The sequence below is a fragment of the Vespula vulgaris genome, chromosome 10, assembly GCF_905475345.1.
Source record: "Vespula vulgaris chromosome 10, iyVesVulg1.1, whole genome shotgun sequence".
In the NCBI taxonomy this organism is placed as follows: Eukaryota; Metazoa; Arthropoda; class Insecta; order Hymenoptera; family Vespidae; genus Vespula; species Vespula vulgaris.
Genome location: NC_066595.1, coordinates 8,324,387 through 8,345,651, shown reverse-complemented (window position 1 = coordinate 8,345,651; position 21,265 = coordinate 8,324,387). Strand labels below are relative to the sequence as shown.

The window sequence follows — 21,265 nt, the reverse complement described above, 5'->3', positions numbered from 1 at the left end:
TGACAACTTTAAATATGTATATTTATACATGTGTGTATTTACGTATATTAGTTTTAAGAGAAAACTTATAACACGTAATAAATGAATATTTAACATTCATTAATAGTAATACATTCATAAAGATATTCGTAATTTTTTAATTGAAACTAATTTTAAATGAAAAATAATTATTAATTGTATTAAATAATTTTATATTTAATAAATTACTATATTAAAATTAAAAAAATAGAATTAAATATACAGATAATATAATTTTCTCGAAAAATGTATACGTATTTTTACAATGTGAATTTTAACTTTAGATCTTTTTTGTCATTACTTCATGGTAAAGATTTGATACATAATCTATAAAACGTAATGCGCATGCGCGTGGAAAATCAGCAGTATCCAAAGTTATATAGAAATGAGGTGAGTAATAGTGAGGTGTAAGTAAGAATCGAGTGGAGTCGACTGTTCGCGAGCAACTGTATTGGTTGTACTTGTGCTTACATTAGTTCGATGTGGGTTGGGAGTAGTACGTAGTGTATCTGTGTCTTTTCATAGGTTACCATTTATGGTAATCTAAATTGCAAGAAAGTATTTTTGTGATGTTTTAGAACTAGATTGAAAACAACATCTATTAAGTAAGCACTGAATACTAAATTTTGTTTTCTTTTATATAAATGGTAGTTTTGACAACTTGTTATAGTTCTTTAAACGATTTTACCTTAAACCATAACTATTACAAACCGACGATATCTCGATATAAGAATAAAAAGTGAATAACAAAATTTTCAAGCCACAGACACGTCTTATATTTACACAGGAAATTATAACTACAAGTAGAAAGATTATAAATCAATGTTATCGAATTCGACGTATAAGAATATACGGTATATCTCCCTTCTTTTATTTCTCTTTTGTGCTGGTAAAAGTAATTTTCTTCTTGTTTCTTACATATTTATTATTTATAATAAAATTACTCTTAAATTTTACGTAATGCTTAATAATTAGAAAAATGCTTATTTACTTTAAATAATTTATTCTATTTAAAAATCCATTTTTTTAAATTTATATTTATGAAAATTTAATTTTCTATTTCTTATAAGAAAAATTATTTCTTTTTTATGACATCTTATTATATGTAAAAAAATTTTAATTATCATATATATTTATTTATTTATTATATTTATTTTTTTTTAATATCATATATCTTATAAAATATTTTATCATATTTTAACCAAACCAATTACAGAGAACTTATACTGAGTCACATAGGAGACACTGACTCAATGGGTTAATAATAGAACTTATGCTTCTCAGAAGTAATAAGTCAGTTTGTTTAAATTAAAATTGGTATCATGGCTAAGTTTAAACATTTTTCAATAAAAAGTGTGTCAAATTAAATTGTTTTTAATATTTTTCCATGTTTTTTTATTTTATATTTTATTTTCTTCCTTTATACAACATAAAGTATGTATTTTTATGTATATTAATGTTAATAATTTTTGTCAAAGTTCTTAACTCTTAGAATTTTTAATCTTATCAATTATTTTATTGGTCTTTTTAAATAACTTTTATCACTTATAGGAATGTTTGGAAATTTAAGATGGATCATAGCAATAGTAATAGCAATATTGACTTTAATAGTCACAGCAAATTATACACCTTCAGAAAGACTAACAGGGATGAATCCTTGTATCAGTAAACAAACGTGTCATGAATGTATACAAACTCCACATTGTGCTTGGTGTGCAGCTCCTGTAAGTAATACACATATAGATATTTAAATCAATTTTAATAGATTGTAATGCAATATACTTTTTCAGAGATTTTCTGAAAAGAGGTGTTTCCTTCCTAACATAAACACTAAAATACTTGTAACATGTCCAGAGAAATATACATGGAATCCAGACAATGTTTTTAGTATGGTGAGACACCGCAATTTAACCAAAGGAGGTTATTCAGTCGGTAGTAATGCTGGCATGGAAAGTCATGGTTCTTTTGAACATATTTCTTCTACAAATTATTCCAGCACAAGTTCTACACATTTCCATCAGGAAAGCTCGAGTAGTGGTAGTAGTAGTAGTAAAAGACAAGATGCTGTGCAAATGTGGCCCCAAGAAGTGAATTTAAAACTTAGAATTAGTAAGATATAATTACCATTTTTGATTCTATTTTATCATTTAATATACAATGTATTTACAGTCAAGTATTAATAATTTCAGATGAAGCTTATAGGATGTCGTTTGCATACTCTCAAGCCGAAGATTATCCAGTTGATCTGTATTATCTCATGGATTTAAGTAAATCCATGGAAGATGATAAGAAAAAGTTATCTGACTTAGGTCAGTTACTCGTAGAAAGTATGAGTAAAATCACAAGCAATTTCCGTTTGGGTTTTGGTAGTTTCGTTGATAAAGTAGTAATGCCTTATGTAAACACAATGCCAAAATTGTGAGTTTCCTTAGATATAAATAGAATGTTGCATAAGCTGTAGTAGTGGTTAAAAGTAAGTATTACATATATTTGCTTTTTCTTTGAATTTTAGTCTTGTAGAGCCATGCGATGGATGTGCAGCACCATACGGATACAAAAACATCATGAGACTTTCACAAGATACGAGACATTTTGCTGTAAGAAAAAAGATTTATTTAGAATTTTCAACTCCAAGCTAAAGCTTGTAATACACAATGAATTATGTTTTTCACTTACAGGGTTTAGTTAGAAATGCCTCTGTTTCGGGTAATTTAGATGCTCCTGAAGGAGGATTTGATGCAATTATGCAAGCTATTGTTTGTAGAAATCAGATTGGTTGGCGAGAAAAAGCTCGTAGATTGTTGGTATTTTCAACAGATGCTGGATTTCATTATGCTGGTGATGGCAAATTAGGTGGTATTGTGAAACCAAATGATGGAATGTGTCATCTAGATTATAATGGTCTTTATACTCATTCTTCGCTTCAAGATTATCCAAGCATATCGCAAATCAACTTAAAAGTTAAACAAAATGCTATTAACATTATATGGGCAGTTACTGAAGAACAAATCAATGTATACAAAAAATTAACAAAACATGTAGAGGGATCATTTGCAGGAAAACTGTCAGATGATTCAAGTAATGTTGTGGAATTGATTCGAGAACAATACAATGCTATTTCTAGTTCAGTAGAAATGAAAGATACTGCCAGTAGTGCTGTGAAAGTAAAATATTTTTCAAGTTGTTTAGGCTCAGGACCAACTATTGAAACTTCAAAGTGTGATGGATTGAAAGTTGGTACAAAAGTAGAATTTATTGCTGAAATTGAAGTCACTAGTTGTCCCACTAACCGGTCTGAATGGAAACAGAAATTTGATATTTATCCAGTAAGTAATACACAAAATTTAATAATAAATAAGTTGTAGTTAAATGTACATATATATAATATGCATAAGTACAATATTATGAACATTTATAGGTTGGTATTAATGAAACATTAACAGTTAATTTAGAAATGTTATGTGATTGTGAATGTGAACGAGATGGTCCTATGTATGAGCCAAAATCTCCTGAATGTAATGGTGTTGGTACATTGAATTGTGGAGTCTGTGATTGTTATGATGGATTCTTTGGAAAACGTTGTGAGTGTAGTCCGCATCAAGAAATGAGTGGATTTGATAAGCATTTTCAATCTTGTAGACCAGATAATACATCTCTAGTAGATTGTTCAGGAAGAGGTACTTGTGCATGTGGCCAATGTGAGTGTGAAGAAAGGGAGAATCCTGAAGAAGTAAGTAAAAAAAGATACAGCAACCAACATTATAGAAATAAATATACTTTAAAAAACTATTTAAATATTTAATACAATTTTCTATTTGTTTTTACTTCTAGATAATATCAGGTCGTTTTTGCGAGTGTGACAATTTCTCGTGCGATCGTGATCAAGGATTTCTTTGTTCAAATCATGGAACTTGTGAATGTGGACAATGTGTTTGTAATGCTGGTTGGTCTGGACCATCTTGTAGTTGTAGATCTTCAAATGATTCTTGCATAGCACCAGGAACTAATAATGGTATACTCTGTTCAGGACATGTAAGTAAAATGAATTATTTTATTCGAACAAAATTTAATCATCTTTCAATTTAGTATTCTTATCTTATTATTATCTCTACTTGTGAAGGGTGATTGTATTTGTGGTGAATGTATTTGTCATGAAGAAGGTAACACGAGATACTCTGGTAAATATTGTAACAAATGCCCAACATGTCCAAGTAGATGCGAAGAACTTAAAAGTTGTGTACAATGTCAGATGTATAAAACTGGAAATTATAGCAATTCAGAAGAATGTGTTAAAAATTGCAGAGAATTTGTACCCGAAGCTGTAGAAAATGTTATAGGCGATGTTGATAATGATGAAGTTATGTGTTATGGAACAGATGAAGATGACTGCAAGTACAATTTCGTTTATTATTATAACGAAACAAATTGTTTGAAAGTACGTGCACAGGCAGAGAGAGAATGTCCACCCCGGGTGAATATGCTTGGAATAGTATTAGGAGTCATAGCTGCAATAGTTCTAATTGGTTTAGCTTTATTGTTATTATGGAAATTACTAACAACGATACATGATAGAAGAGAATTTGCAAGATTTGAAAAAGAAAGAATGTTGGCTAAATGGGATACGGTAAGTATTTGTAATTAAATAATACAAAATAATACAAATTAAGAGATTATATATTCATTGTTTATATAGAATAATTAGTTTTTTATATTTATATAATGATATAATATATTTCATTTTCTTGTTTATAGGGCGAAAATCCTATTTATAAACAAGCAACGTCTACTTTCAAAAATCCAACATACGCTGGAAAATAAAATTATCTAGATTCCATGACATGGCGATGAATTACAAGTGTTCATAATATTATTTTGTTAGCATTTATATATAGAAGAATGTTATTATGCAATATTCGAACCTGCCTTAATATTATATTAGTTCATTTCATAAGTCAAAACATATAATTAATTTAATATTCAATTACATTAAAATAGTCATTAAGTTTACGTATAATATTGCCATAATACATACGTTATGAGTGTGTACAAATTTTATATATGACTTTGTGCGTGAAAGAGAGTGCGTGTAACTGTATGCTATTGCATACATAAATGACTTAAAGTTTGTATAAAATAGAAAGTTATATATATATATATATATATATATATATATATATATATGCGTAGATTGATAGTTATATGCAAATATTGAAACTCAAGTCGCTTTATAATATTAATTTTAATAATGACTTTTACATCAAAGTGCCTTTTATGGTACGTTTTGAAAATTAGTAATACTAAAATTGATCTTTTATGATAACAAGGATACTTATAAAAGATACTGATGCTATTCTGTATAATTTGTATATTTAATAATTTAGAATCTCTTTATTAACATGGAGAAACATCTAGACACTCCTGAAGTCCAGTGCTAACTATGCAAGATGAGTAAACTTTTAGATACTCTTGATAAAGAATTAAACAATGCCTTGTATTGTAAGTTTTATCATGGAAACAATACAAATATCTTTGTATTGAGAAATCAATGTAAAACCATATGAAATAATAAAAGACTATAACAAACAGAAATATTCTTATAAACATAAAATACGTATTAATATAGTTCTAAAAAGAATAACAGCATCATTTGAAGAAATTGAGTTAACAAGAGAAGAATTTGTAAATTTAACAAATGATAAAACTGAATATATATAGAATTCCTGATGGATATATAGTAAAATGCTATTTTTTATTTCTTAATTTTAATTTATAAGGGAGTAAAAAATGTTCTTAATAAGCAATATCATAAAAAGATTCGCAGTATTTATGAAATTCGAAAAATTATATTTTTATTCATTGTAATCATTTAGAATAAAAATGATTACAATAAGAAATATATCGGCCATTTCGATTTGAACATATTTCTTTTAGAAGTTTTCTTCTATTATCAACAATAACTGTGGTGACTATGCTTCGAGTTTTAAACGAATCACCCAGTACGTTCTTTTCGAACATTAAAGCTGCTATTTTTATAAGTGGGCAATTTCTCTGTTGCAGGTCGCGCAATCTCCATCATCAATCAATTCATCTCCATTACTTAAATTCACTATCAATCACTGTCACTTCATACTTAAAAACAAATTTTACAAATTTATAATGTGACATAAGTATTTTATAAACAAGTCCTTTTTTTATTCTGTACTGAACAACAGGAGTACAGTCTTTTTTCAGTGGCTTTGTTTGCTTTCCTGTTACTCTTTTATTCTTTCGTACGATGCGTTTTCATTGATTGCTTCATCGGCGTATGACTCTTCCGTATCATAATTCTTTGCTGAGCATGCCTATTGGTGGTCTGACCGCAGTGTAACTGATTAATAGCGTCGGTAGATCCTCTTAGTGCGCATATATTCTTGGTACTTTAATGTTTTGTTGCAATATTATTAATATTTTATTAGAAACTAGTAGATAATAAAAAATTAGCATTTTCAACGCTAGATGATAGTAGGTTGTAGATATATCATTTATCCATTCGTATTTCCTTATATTAATTCGTTTATTCGTTCGTTCGTTTTGTCATTGTGTAATCTTCGTGCTGTCGTGATATTGTGTTATGCATTAAATAAATAAATAGATTGTTAAATACAGAAATTATAGATATTATTGAGCATTAATTCCTAACAGGTTATGAGTTCATTTGTGAACAGTGAATAAAGAATAAAATTGTGAGTAAAGGGTAAAATTGTGATTCAGCATGTAGAAATCGATGCATCCTAAAATGGTTTATTCCAGAAACGATAACGCTTAAAAAGCATCTGCAGTTTTCATCTCGTATTTTTTTCTTTTGTGTGACATTTTTGCTAGGAAAGGTAGCAGATTTAAAACGTGCGTCAGATTTCCACTACTTCGAAAAAAAATCATGGTACGTGAAAAGTTCATACGAAAGTTGATGAGGAACGATTTATGCACTTATATATGGGGTAAGAATGAAAAACTGTCAATTAACGAAGAAGCTATTGTTTGTAAATATCATATCGATTATCTTACTTACGATAGAGCCTGATTAATTAAAATATATAAGTGAATACTTTATTCGAAATATAAAACAAACTAAAAATCATATATGGTTCGGAAGGCCGTGAAAAAAGATGTTACTCGAATAACTGATTCTACACAGGATGATAAAGGATAGAATATACAAGACAACACAAGAAATCCCTCATGATGGAACATTTGATGTCATATTATCACTACTGTCACTTCACACTCTACGTGTCATTTGATAATGATATATGACATGAGTTATGTCTTATGATACATCGTTGCGTTTCTAACCTAATCTAATAAAACTCTAACAATTATTATTACTAAAACATAAGCTATAATGCTTATTATATCAGCTATATTTTATAATAACTATAATGCTTACTATATTAGTTATATCCCTTACCACTACCATCTGATTTTTTTTCTCGATTTGATAACACTAGGCAAGATCAAATATTGAGATTTTTCGATATATTAAACAAATTAAAAGTTATGGATATAAAGATTCCGCACAATATAATAGTTATTTTCTTATTATTGAGTATACTGCGAACTTACGAATTCCTTAAAATAGCCTTTGAATCTCAAGAAGAATTACCGATGGCGGAGGAGCTCAAGATACAGTAGTATACTGAAGGAATATAAAATGACACAACGACAAATTACGAATTGATGTTAATCTCAAAACATCGAAAGAGTAATATCAAAGAGAAAAGCGAAAAATCCGGATTGACTCGATCTGCTATTTATAATCTAATAATCTAAAATAAATATCTAAGTTTGCTAATCTATAATCTAAATATTATTGTTGCGGAAAGTTCGGACATTAAAGCGTCGATTAGAGGATTAAAATACTTAGTTATCTTTATAGATAATAAGTAGAAATTTATTTCTTGAGAGAATCGAGCAAAATTTTCAACAAATTTCTGAAGTTTAAATCTAAGGCTGAGAAGAAAATCTAACAAAAAATTAAGATTTTTAGATCCGACAATGGAAAGAAATATTACAATCGAAAATTTGAAGACTTTTTGAAAAAAGATTATGGATATGGCCCGATGTACGTTATTGGAATCTTATTTCTCAATAAATTTCTGAAACTTAGTTCTCCTAACAAAATTAAAAAAAAAGCAATCTAATTGCAAATTATCTTAGATATCATGTGAATAAACGTTCATTAAAAAGTCTAAAGGGTGAGATCTTTTATAAAATATGAACAGTGAAAACCAGATTAGTTTCAGATCTTTGATACAAAAGCATGTATGTTAAATAAAACAACAAAAGGAAAAGATCTATTGAACATATCGTTCGTCGGCTATTCGACAGAATCGGAAGCATATCGACTGATCCAAAATTACAAAAAAATACGTTGTACCCTGATATAAAATTTATCGATTTTTTCAAAACCTTAGAGGATCTTCAACGTCAAAAAAATGATGATATCTTATACAAAGCAAATAACGAGATCGAAGTTAACACAGAAAACATACTAGGCATCATTTTGATAAATAATATTAAAGAAAATATAAACAAAGCAAGATCAATCCTGAAAATAATCTCTGGTAAGATGTTTCATCTATATTGCTACATCCACAAGATCGGACATAATTTTCACTGTAAACTCTCTTAAAACAGTTCAGTGAAGATTATGGCGAGGAACATTGAACAGTGTTAAAGTGTGATTTACGTTACTTCAAGAATATTTAAAAATAAAGATATTTAAATATGATTTTCTTAAGAAGAAAGAGGAATGTTGGTCAGATGCTGATTGGGGTGCTGCGTGGTGGACGGTTGAAGATTCTACACAAGATACATTTTTGATAGAGGTAGCGGTTGGATGCAAACACACGTATAACACGTGGCATGTGAAACGTGATAAACGATTAAAGATCCATGTACACTTAACATAGGTATGTAAGTACATAGTAGCGTGGTCGAAAATAAAAGGTTCGCTACAGAATATAGATACCTATGAAAGTGATAGAGCTGGAAATAAGTTTCTTGGAAAAAATTACCCACAATAGTATCATATAATCAACGAAACCATATAACAACCTTTGATGGGGAGCGACGAAGAAGAGTGTCTTCTTGCCCTTGTTTGTCTCACAGAACTTGTTCTGCCTCTACATTATATGATTCCCTATTAGGTGTTTAGTAAATATGTACACCTATTGCTCAAATATCTATATGTGCACATACGCATACATGGTGTATGATTTATATGGTAGTCGAGGCATTCGCTAATTTATAACGTATCATGTGGTTTAATTGATATTTTTTTTCTGGCGTTATCGAGTTACCGAAAGATGAAACCTCACGTTTGACTGTATGACTATACACGTATATTTAAATACACGTGAAAACATGTAATAGAAGTACACGGAACCTGTGTATTAAAAATTACACGAATAAGATTCGGATTTGTTTACCACATGTGAAATAGGGATCTCTAACTTTTAGATATGCCGGTAGTACTGTAAGTTGATTCGCAAAGAAAGAAAGATTCATAACTATGTTCAGCTCGGGGACAGAATATTATGACTTTGTTTAAAGGTATAAAAAAAACATAAAAATTCTTCTAATGAAAGCTATCGGAGAAAAAGATACTACTATTATATATAGTAACAATTAAAGTGCAAGGCAAATGACAAGAAATTCAGTTCATCATGATAGAACAAAACACATTGAGATAAAATATCATTTTATATGTAATTATTCGTAGAAGGGAGATCAGCTTTCTTTTGCAAACGTATACTTTCACTAGTTGTTTTATAGTCATTACGATTATGTAGCATATTATAACATATTTTATAACATTTTATGGGAAATAAATACGTACTATTCTTTTTATAGCTTACATCTAATTTATTTCATTCTTTTCATCATAAATAATTATTTATTATAGTCTATAATATTAATAAGTTTTAAATTGTATTTTAATTGAGACAAACAGAAAAAAGCAATAGCAATCCGTTAGAAATATTATTTTAAGTTTTTGACTTTCATATATGTATATGATTTTTCAAAGTATGTTTAATTTGATCGATATTTAAAAAAAGTATTTTTTAATTTATTTATTGATCAAACACTGTACAAATTAAAATGAATATTTGTATATAAGGCTATTCACTGAGATTCGGTATAACAAAACTACTTATTTTCTTCATTAATACATAATTTTTTATAAAATGTCAGACTAATTGTAACAGAACCAAATATATTTAAACGCTGGTGCATATTTCCTTGTTCGCTTAAATATTTTTTTTTTCTGTATTAACAAGTCAAAACTGATTGCTACACCGTGTGTATTATGGATGTTACGAAAAGTGATAACTATTTTATAAAATTATCGATGATGATATAGTAAAATATTTTGACGACCTGTTTTTACTCACAATATCAAATGGCTGAAATGAAAAGTTACACAAAAACGGCATGGCATGAATGTGTTAGATTTGCGATAAAAAATGAATATTGGGGTCGTTTAAAGAGAAATGCTGCATGAGCTTTCTCTTGATAAAAGGGAGGAGATTGTATAGGAAAGAGATGTTATTAAAAAATACGGATATCGGACATACGAAATTATTAACATCCTGAATGAGTTTGAATTTGAACCCGAATCCCTGCAATATACGTGCAGTGCTTTAATTCCAACTAATTATAAGCTACTTGAGAATCAAATCTTTCATAGCCTTTCTAAAATGCACCCTACAATCGAAATTATCCAAATGGAAATCCTTTATAAACTCGTGATTAAAGGTATAATTTCTGTCTCTTTTTATTTTTTCAGCCTCGATATGTGTACATGAACTATTTTAATCTTGGAAATGATCTATATCGTATATAATGTAATACATCAGCTCTCATAGCCGTAATATTCTTATGATTCTTACTATATCTAATTGGTTAAAATTTTATCGATAACATATGACTGTCATCGATAAAATATCGATAACATAGCTTATATATACATGTGTGTGTGTGTGGGTGTGTGTATCAAGTAATTTTAACAAAGATAATCGTCTGTTACTTTTCCTGTCATATTAAAAGTTTGGAACTATGCAGCAGTAGAAAAATTGATAGCGTGAAACATAAAAATTGTATATTATCTATTATTGATTTTCATTATATTTATATATATATTTTTATATCGTATATACCTCATATTAATTCCTTCAAGTAAATATTTACTTCCACCTCAATCATTTCCAAGATGTACTCACAGTATCTTCTTTGTTTATTTAAGTGGGAAAATCAAATGAATAAAATTTGGCAAGACGTAAACGGAGAAATCTTGTTTATGGTATAAAAATATAAATTTCTCATGTTCGCACAAAAATAATAATGATAAAAAATCAACTAAAATTTTATTCATTTTTGTTATTAGCCCTTTCGCTCCTAACGTCGAATATATCCAGCATACACGATGGGATCCACGCTGGATATATCCGGCATACACGAAGCAACCCATAGAGACGTACACCGGATATATCTGGCATACACGATCTGACCCACAAAGTCGTACGTCGACGAAAGCCGGCAATATTCGACTTAGTTTTTGAATAGCAACGCCTCTTATGACCGCCTCGCATATTATTTGACAAAAGGAAAAAACCACACAATTCAAATCATATTTGTTCTACCTCCATTTTTTTCGACACTATTAGGTGTCATAAAAGAATAGACAATTAACGAGAATAGAGCAAAACATATCATATGAATTAAATTATTAATCAGTATATATTATTTTTCTACTACTTTCAATTGTTAATCACATTATTTATATCCATTAAATAAGTTTATATTTGTATATAGAAATTATGAGTATATTATTTTAAAGAAAAGTCTCTTTTCTTCCAAGATAAATTGTCATATACATATATATATATATACACATATGCATAGATGCAATTGATATATACATTTGTAATCCTTTATAAATTTTATGTTTGGATCATTATTTTCATATATTTTAAGAGATATTATTTCTTTGATTCATTATTCAATATTTTATTAATATTCACTATTAATTTTCGATTCATTGATCAATATTTTAGAAAAATGAATATTTCTGACACGCAGTTTTATTTTTTCCTATATGTGTACGTGTTATGTTTGTGTGATAGGTAGACTGCGCATGTTTATGCAGTTATAATATTTTGAAATATGCCAAATATATATAAGATATAATAATAACGTGGAAAATATAATAATTTGCAATATATGTGCGAAATAAAAATATGTGTATATATCTACAAAATATTAATGATTTATTCTCTTATATATTATAATTTATTATAATTTCTAATTTATTATAATATACTACAGTAGTTCTTTTCTACATTATTTATCGTGAATTGATGCCTCTTATCTTATAAAATTAATTTATACGCTGGAAAGGAGTGTTCTATATCATATGATCATAGAGATATTTAAATTTACATCAATGATATACTGGAACCTCTTGTGGTCTTTCAACATGTTCACCATTTAAAATCTTACTAATTTTTGATAATTTATTAAAATTTATTGCAACACGGTTTTAATCTTACATGTAATTTTTTATCCATAGTCTGGGTATATTTAAAAAATTTTCTATAACTGTAAAAGTTATTAAATCAGTAGATTTATCAGTTTTCATATTCTCTGGTAACATTTAAAAATGATTTTAAACAAATGATAGATATCGCTGCAAATGTATATATACATGCATCGTAGTGTTACTTTCACTGAACTGACCAAGCCTCCTTTTCAACGATCGATTCTATGACATCTTTATCCTTTCTAAATATTTATATTCTAAATATAAATTATTCCTTCTGCGTTGCATAAAAAAATGTTGCTTTGAGTTAGATTTCCCATTTTGTTATTATAAGATAATGGCATATTTTGTAATTTATTTCTGTATCTTTTCATATGTAGTGGAACTTAAAAATACTTTTTCAATAGGAAATATTAATTTATTAACAGCAGGGAATTGCGATTGCAATTTCTCAGTTATTCTATTAGGTTCATGTTACGTACAACGTATTTCGATAAAATATTTTCAAATACTTTCTGGCTTTATACGTCTTATATGCGTCTTTGAGTCTGATGAACAATAGTACTTTATCTTTGCCTCCACTTGGCCATATTCACTGCTATATTGTCGAATCGAGAAATAGTTATATGATTTGTTTCTGATAATTGTTTACAAGCTAATAAATAATGTTACGTTTTCTCAGTTTCACAAGACTTTCTAATAATTAAATTTGTAACATAATGGTCAGTAGCATTCATAGTCTTATCTATGGTATCCAAACATGATTGTCATCAATATTTTGGTTAGTTAAATTGTAACAGTTCTCCAAATAATTTTTTTGCGGTGTAGATTCGTCTCTAATTATTTTATATAATAAATACTATATTCGTAGGTTTAACGGCGAAAAATATGATATAGATGAAATTATAACACTACTGATCCAATTGTATTATGGAGATTTACTGCGTTGTGACTCAACCTATCACAGTTACAACATCATATTATCGTCTTTACTCTTGTATATTCATACACTATTAATTCAAAATTAGATCATATTGTTGATCGTAGCTGCTCGATTTATTAGATATGTCTATCTTGCTTATTCTTGCTCTTCAGATTGTCACTCGAATATATACGTATACAAAATCTATGCACATACGCATGAAATTTTCACCTATGCTAAACATTCAATACGCAAAATATGCCAAATAAAAATAATATTTTTAGTATCATTTAATAACAAAAAAAAATTTTATTTAGATCCCGTAACGTTATCTATTTTCTACAAAAATGTATATTTACATAAACATCTGTGGTGTAGTGATAGGATATAATTAGTGAAAAATTTCATTAAGCTCCAGGGAAAACGATTACTTAGCGAATCTGAACTTCATAGTTGGTCGAGTTGCTCCCTTTTTTTAAATATATATATGTAAACATTTATATTTTATTTTATTTGTACATTAATGTAATTTCACAGAAAGAATTTACTAAGAATGGAGATATACAATGGAAATACAGAAAGCTACAAATTTCACGAAAGTGGAACTCTATAGGAAGAAACGCGATGTTGTTCATGTCAAAATATGTTCAAGACTGTTTTAATAGTTTCTTTTAAAAGAGATTACGAAGGAATACGTTTTCTATATGAGATTTGTATTGATTCGTTTCGACGTATCTGATGAGACAGTGACCTTTTGTTTCCAAGAAGTAACAAATTTCGTGAAAGTAAGTCACGATTAAAAAGGATTTTCCCTTACTTGCGAAAAATAAATGTTGGAGATCAATTTTGCCGAGAATCGTCAGCAATGCCGTAATACTGTGAGATGTTATCAGAACGATCAGCGTTTTTTTGATAGAAGCAACAATTTGTTGTATACCAATTAATGAGCGTCGTTGTTCCGATAACAATTCACGTTATAGTAAAGGGAGCGTTATGTCTAACACAAAAGGATCGTTAATCGCTTAACACAAAATTTTGAGTTAGACGGATATATGCTATCAATCCAAGTGTCGAAAATATTATGACATCTCAGGAGACTCTTGTTGACTTTGATTTTCGAAAACTAACAAATTTTAAGCAAACGAACCAAGATAGGAATCGTGCATATAATAATCAGTATGTTTTGCCAAAAATCAAAAACCGCGTGGAGATAATTTCCTTTGACGATCGATTACACGAAAGATTATAGTTGCTTTGAGGCGGTAGATCATGGTAGCGTATACCATTTCAATCAAAAATGAATTCTTGTATCAATAGTTTCAGTCAGAATTTCGATAGAAGTCTTCTATTTATTTACATTCACGAAACAGAACAGCCAGCAACTAAGACGTACAATTATTTTGAAGAAAATTTTTATCAAAACTTCACTCTTTCTCATACGATGTTATCTTATTCGTAATACCTTGATTATATTAAAACTAACAAAATTTATAATCCGGATTTTTAAGACTTTTAAGAGAATAAGCTAAGAAATAAACAGTCACTTTTTACCATTGAAATTAAGAGAATAACTCATCAGGTAAAGAGGAGAAAAGATGAAATCGCCAAGATCATTGTAGACGAGAAAGTACATAAAAAACTATCGAAATACCATAATAACAATCGTTTTATATAATAATAAATGGAATGAATAAAACTATAATGTCATTAAACTATGATAATCTAAATTGCTTCACTTTTATAGATGGCGAGTACTCGATAGAATAAATGGTATAAATTAAGAAAATCAAAATAACAGAGTTTAATATTCGGGAAGTACATACTGGATATATTATTTATAATATGTAACGTGATTGTTTTTGAAAATAGCAAAATACTTCTAAAACAATATGTTTAATTTAATACGAAATAGTTGAGTTAGTGAAGATTGCAACTTATAAATAAAAATAATCAACAAATTAAATTAATATTTTTTCCGACTGAAAATCTCATTTTTACGGTGAAAATATATTTCATGACGAAGACAAATACGCACAGTAATCTATAACAGTGTTAATATTGGATCTGTATTTTTTGCCGATAGCGTGAATTTAGGTACCATAGTAATGGTACCTTAATTAAAAACAACATTCATTATTTTGTGAATCATAAAATTTGATTACTTTTGTAAAATTATATGTTAATTACCCAATACAATACTTAGCCATAGTAACAGTACAAAATTTGATTTAATCGAGAAATACGTAAAATTTAAGTAGGGCTTTATACTATAATATAAATATAGTAATATAAATATAGTAACCATAATACTTTGTTAAATATGGTTACTATAAATTGTATAAATAAGACATTTATTTCAAAAAAAGTATAATTATGAGTTCAGGTAAAACGTTTGTTATTTATGCATATATTCATTTCGATCGTGTGATATATTCTAAGGAAGATAAATACAATCTTATGTCATCAGAAAAATTATAACTATATAAATTTATAAATTTTATTATATATTCTTGTATCTATAGAAAGTAGCTATAGAAAATAATCAAGAACATGAAATAAAAATATGAGTTAACCACACATTATTGTTATACAGAAAAAAAAATTGTTATACACTAATTTTTTGAAAATTAACGTTACATAACGATTTCTTTTGCTGTAAGATGATCGAAGGTTCTAACCAGTAATTTGAGATAAATAAAGAAAAAATACTTGAATAAATGGAAAGTAAAAACACTGCGCCATTTATGGTTGCTAATATATAATATTTATGTGTGATTTATGGTGAATGTTCGAAAAAAATATGAAATTTTAGTTTTATCTGACAAATTCACATTAAACATTAAACATTCAACATAAAACATTAAACATTAAAAACATGTAAACATTAAAATAAAAGAATACATTTACAATATGTTTCTAATATATGTATAATATATCGTATGTGTATAATATTGATGTAAGGTGTTTCTTACTCGCATCTTTTTATTGGAAGCTTTGATGTCGTCACGATGTACGAATGAGCTTAGTCGATAACCTTTATAAGTAGTAAACAATATCACACCACATTATAAATGATGCTGCTTTTCAGAGTTTGCGATTGTTTATTAGAATATAATATATATTGATTGAAGATATAGAAAAGATTCTTGTTTCAGAATTGCTTGAACGATTGCTTCCAAATTTTGTGTACACTTTAGTGTACTAGAATTCAATCTCTATTAGAATTAATTAGAAACTTTTTTTTTTTTCTTAACCGCTAAAGATACGAAATACACATACACAATGTAGGTGGTTTCACAAGATAAGCATGGTGAAATGACTTTACGTTTTGAAATTTATGAAGATATTTAATAAAAAATTGAACTGATATTTATATGAAGATGATGGGATGAATACGAAATAATGAGACACAACTTGATGAAACAAAAATAAGTATATTTTATGGCATAATCTTACAAAAGACTTCGATCTTTCTTCTCGATAACATAAACAAGATAAAAATCTATGCGTTCATTTAGTCTACCAATCCAAGACTAATTAATACAAAAAACATGAATTCTTTTGTAAACATTGACAATTTATTAAAAAATAATTTTACGATATTAAGAGATCTTGTTAATCATTTTTGAAACGGACTTTTTTCTGGATTTTCACTTCCAATATCCTACTATGCATTGAAGTGGCTAGTGTATCAGCCTTCTGTGTGTTGTAAGAGTTTTGTCTTTTCCTCTTTTTCTTCTTCTCCCTTCTCTTTAAAACATCAGAATCTATGACGAAGCCAATTCTGTAGAAGGTCCGGCGGTTTCGTCCATCTCTTCCTTTCTTCCTTTGGTGTTCTTTGACGGATTGACTTACCTTGCATATGGAGTTTGATTATCTAAACTTCGTTGAGGTAGGGTGACCGGTGCGTACGAAATCTAAGTTACGGCATCTGCTCTCTCCAGCTTTTCTCTTCGCCTGTATCTTAAGAGTTGACGTATCTAATTAGGAGGGCGTTCATATTCCTCTTTTTTTCCTTCATCTTCATAAATCTTTTGCTCCATTAAATCCGCCATTTATTTCATAATCCCCTGGAAGGTATCCTTCTTACATGCTGTCACCTTAGGGTTTGTTAACAGGAAATGCTTAATTGTAAACAGTTTGTTGTAAACATAGTTTAAACGCCTGTCAAGATTTTTCTCCGTCATCTCAAGATGGCGCGTGAGAGAAACAATATCCCTTTCCATCCCATATTTAGTGTCCTTAGTCATTGTTTCTCTCGTCTCGTCTGCCCACTTCCACCAGCTGCTTCGGAAGAGTGTAAAACTATGGCTAGGAGCTGATTACTTCCACTTCTATCAAGCCCTTTCGTTGATTCTATACATCCTGTTCTTCTCTTTCTTGCTATAGTTTTTGTTGTTTTATTGTTGTTTTAATTTATCTATATTAATTTATCCATTTAATTTATCCATAAGTAATGTGATTTAGGACGTTTCGCCCATCATGGGACCATCTTCATGCCGATATTTTATGCTAGTTACGAATATGGAAGCCGAGAAACGGTTTATTAGGCAAACCCACTCTATCTGTACCGATGACTTTACTTTAAAATGTTTACGAATTTGATGCTCTTGAAATCTGCTGCTAAAGGTTTAACGTTATCCCTCTCATGTGTAAATTATCCTACAATTATCCGAGCGTAGGGGCTGTCTACTTCAAACTAGATAGTGTCTGTTTTTCCCTAACGGACAAGGCATATGAGGAAATATTTGAATAATCCTCCATACATATGCTCGGAGGCTTTCGTTCCAGCTCCCAGCTTGGCTCCAGCGAGAAACCGACCAGCAGTTTTCTACGTTTAACATGTTGCTACGGTTTGTACTAAAGCCGCAGAGATCGGGTATTGACATAGTCATCTCCATACTACTACTCTCTGCTGCATACATGCTTATAATCACTAGTATACTGTTTTAATGTCGGTTTAATTTTTCTCTTTTATGGGAAATATATGATCTATATTGACGATTAGAAAAGAGACGTAGATCTATGTGCAAATATTTCTTGTTTTCCAGACAATTTCTTACGTATGCCTCTATTTTCCCCCTCATTTTTGGAAACCAATAATGTTGAATAACAATCTGTCATGTCTTTTTTAATTCAGTTGAAATCTGCGTTCCTATCATAATCTGCAAGCAAATCAACAATGGTTTTGAGATTAGTCTTCGGAGATTAGCCTTTGCTTAATGAATAAAAAGATAATTTCAAAGATAATAAAAAGAAAATAATCAAGAGCACGATAATGTCATTGAGTAGAATAAAACGGCTAACGGATAAAAACTATCGTCCATGCGCAAAAACTAGCACGTATATTGGCGATACTTGGCATTACAAAATTATTTAAGAAAATTATAGAAAATGTCAAACTATTAATTTCCTATAATGTCAGAATCCTCTGAAGGGAAGGCTAGAAGATTAGGGGAAACAATTAGAATTAGAACAAAGAACAATTACAACCCTTAGATAAATAAGTGGGCTAATTTCTAATGGAAAATAAAGCGAGAGATATATGGAATACATTAAAACGTGTGGATACTGGGAAAGTGGGAAAGAGACAAATAGACGTTGAATTCGAATTGAAAAATATGAGTATTTACTGGAACAAATCAGTGAAGTTTATCCTTTAAAATAAATTTCTAAATTTAGGAATTTCTTCTAAATCAGAAAATATATAGTATAAAAAAAGCAAGCGATATATGTAGTGCAAAAAAAGAATTGTAGGTTCAGTCTGTATGTTTGTTCAAGCACATAAAAAAGTAGATCACTAAGAGAATTTTCTAAGACGAAAATTTTCAAAGTTGAGAAATTTTACATTAAGAAGCTTCGACAATGCGAGGAAATTCGGAACGTTAGGATAATATACAGAGTTGTACAATGAAATGGATCGAAGATTTTAATGATATTTTGGCAAAAAAATGAGCTTTCTTATGTTAATATCTATAAAATTTGTATTGTTTTTTAAATTTCTATGGATCTCAAAAATAAAAAAATTAATATGATTGAATGTAAATTGTAGTTGTAACAAACATTTAAAGTTAAACTTTTTAAAGATTGCATTTGACACTAGAAAAATGTGCTCCTCTTTGTTGCGATGTCCTAACGTTCTTTTTTAATATTTCCCTTTTTTTCTTCAGCAATAAAAAAAAAAATTGTTTTTTGTTAAGGAGTAATAATTTCAAGTAAAATTATTGCACTTAATATATTAAAAATGTAATTTGTAACGAAACACAACAAATTTTCAAAGTTCTTTATCAATGAATATCTTTTGAGTTTTAAATAGATTGGCATTCGGATAAATTGAGATATTTACAGGATACTCTCCTCCAAATAATTATGTGAAGATCGCTTTCTACTTTGTCTTATTTCAGGTTACTGTTTAAATTTATCAGGGTTACGTAGTGCTATGTCTGTGTTAAGTTTCATTCATTTATTGGGACTCCGCGAGATACTAATGATAAGAAACATGAGATAATTATGCTAAGATGCTTATTTGTGCTTATTTTCCATCTGTGATTAGTTGAATACAGTGAAATATTACCATTAGAGACTACACAGTAAAATATTCGAAAGGTTTTGTACATAATTTTTGAATATTACGCTTTAATTGTTCTTTCGCTTTATTCGATTTAAGCTTTGTTTTGTATATAGTTTATGCGTATTATATACATATATATTTATTTTGTATCTATTCACTTTATCAATGAAGTTTATATATCTCTTCTGTTATTTTTACATTTATATTATATTTCACTCTACGTATGTATATTTGATAAATACGAAAGTACTTAAATATATCAGGAAGTATTTTCTAGCAATTAACTGTATTTCTAATTTCCTTTTATTATTCAGATATTAGTAATTTAACGATAATGGAGGCTTTCTGTATACTAAGACTTGTTCTTTACACTAAGAAATTCATCCAAAGACCGGGATGACTATCTAAGATATGAAATGAATATTTTTTCCAATTTTTTTCAAAAAAATAAGTTTAAAACAATAAGAAAAACCAACTAAATAAACAAACAAAATAAAAATAGCTCAAAAGATATACGGAAATATTACCAGAATCCTCAGTTCAGGCAAAATTATACGTCACCTATATAAAGTGCGTATTTCCATAATTGAGTTCAATTGGATCATGTCAAAGTCGAAAGTCACTTGTCACTTGTTGTTCATATGTAATAATTTATTGTGCCTTTGTGCGAGGACTGATTGTGTTCCATATACGATTTCTGTATAAAAGCATTTTATTATTTGTTCGCTTTTTTATTTTAATAAATTTTCATTTTGCTTTACTTAAATAATTACTAGTACCTTACAGAGTAGATTTTGAAAATGGATATAAGGAGAACGAAAATTGAGGGCGTGGCAAGAATGTATATACGTGCTAACGGATGCAAGATAAGATAATGCGAGCGGACGAATGACCTTCGTTTGATCTATTAACTCTGTTTGATGAGTACATTTGTATTAAAAAAATGACAATTTTTCTTGTTATGATTAGTATACTCATCATACAAAAAAAATTATTTGTTGCTATTTAAATTAAAATTTTAGTAAAAATTAAAAAATATTCATAAATTTGAAATATTTAATAATATTTTGAGACAACAAAGAAATAGAAAAAATCCATCCACTCATCAAATTATTTTCGTTATAATTAAATTGAATCTTGTAGCAGCTGTATATACTCTGTCTTCGATCAG

The 21,265-nt window shown here is 28.6% G+C and overlaps 1 protein-coding gene across 3 annotated transcripts; it reads left to right on the top strand.

The window, feature by feature from the left end:
• The first annotated feature begins 416 nt into the window (after positions 1 to 416).
• On the top strand, positions 417 to 5,607 carry LOC127067037 (integrin beta-PS). Of its 3 annotated transcripts, none has more exons than XM_051001498.1 (10): positions 417 to 623; positions 1,570 to 1,742; positions 1,809 to 2,127; positions 2,208 to 2,436; positions 2,531 to 2,615; positions 2,697 to 3,344; positions 3,437 to 3,748; positions 3,850 to 4,050; positions 4,139 to 4,642; positions 4,771 to 5,607. In XM_051001498.1, the coding sequence occupies exons 2-10, from the start codon at positions 1,572 to 1,574 to the stop codon at positions 4,834 to 4,836; spliced, it is 2,535 nt and encodes an 844-aa protein (XP_050857455.1). In that variant the 5' UTR covers positions 417 to 623; positions 1,570 to 1,571; the 3' UTR covers positions 4,837 to 5,607. The 3 variants fall into 3 exon arrangements, with proteins under 3 accessions (XP_050857455.1, XP_050857456.1, XP_050857458.1); XM_051001499.1 differs by having other exon boundaries at positions 417 to 872; XM_051001501.1 differs by lacking the exon at positions 417 to 623 and adding an exon at positions 1,005 to 1,452.
• Positions 5,608 to 21,265: the final 15,658 nt, after the last annotated feature.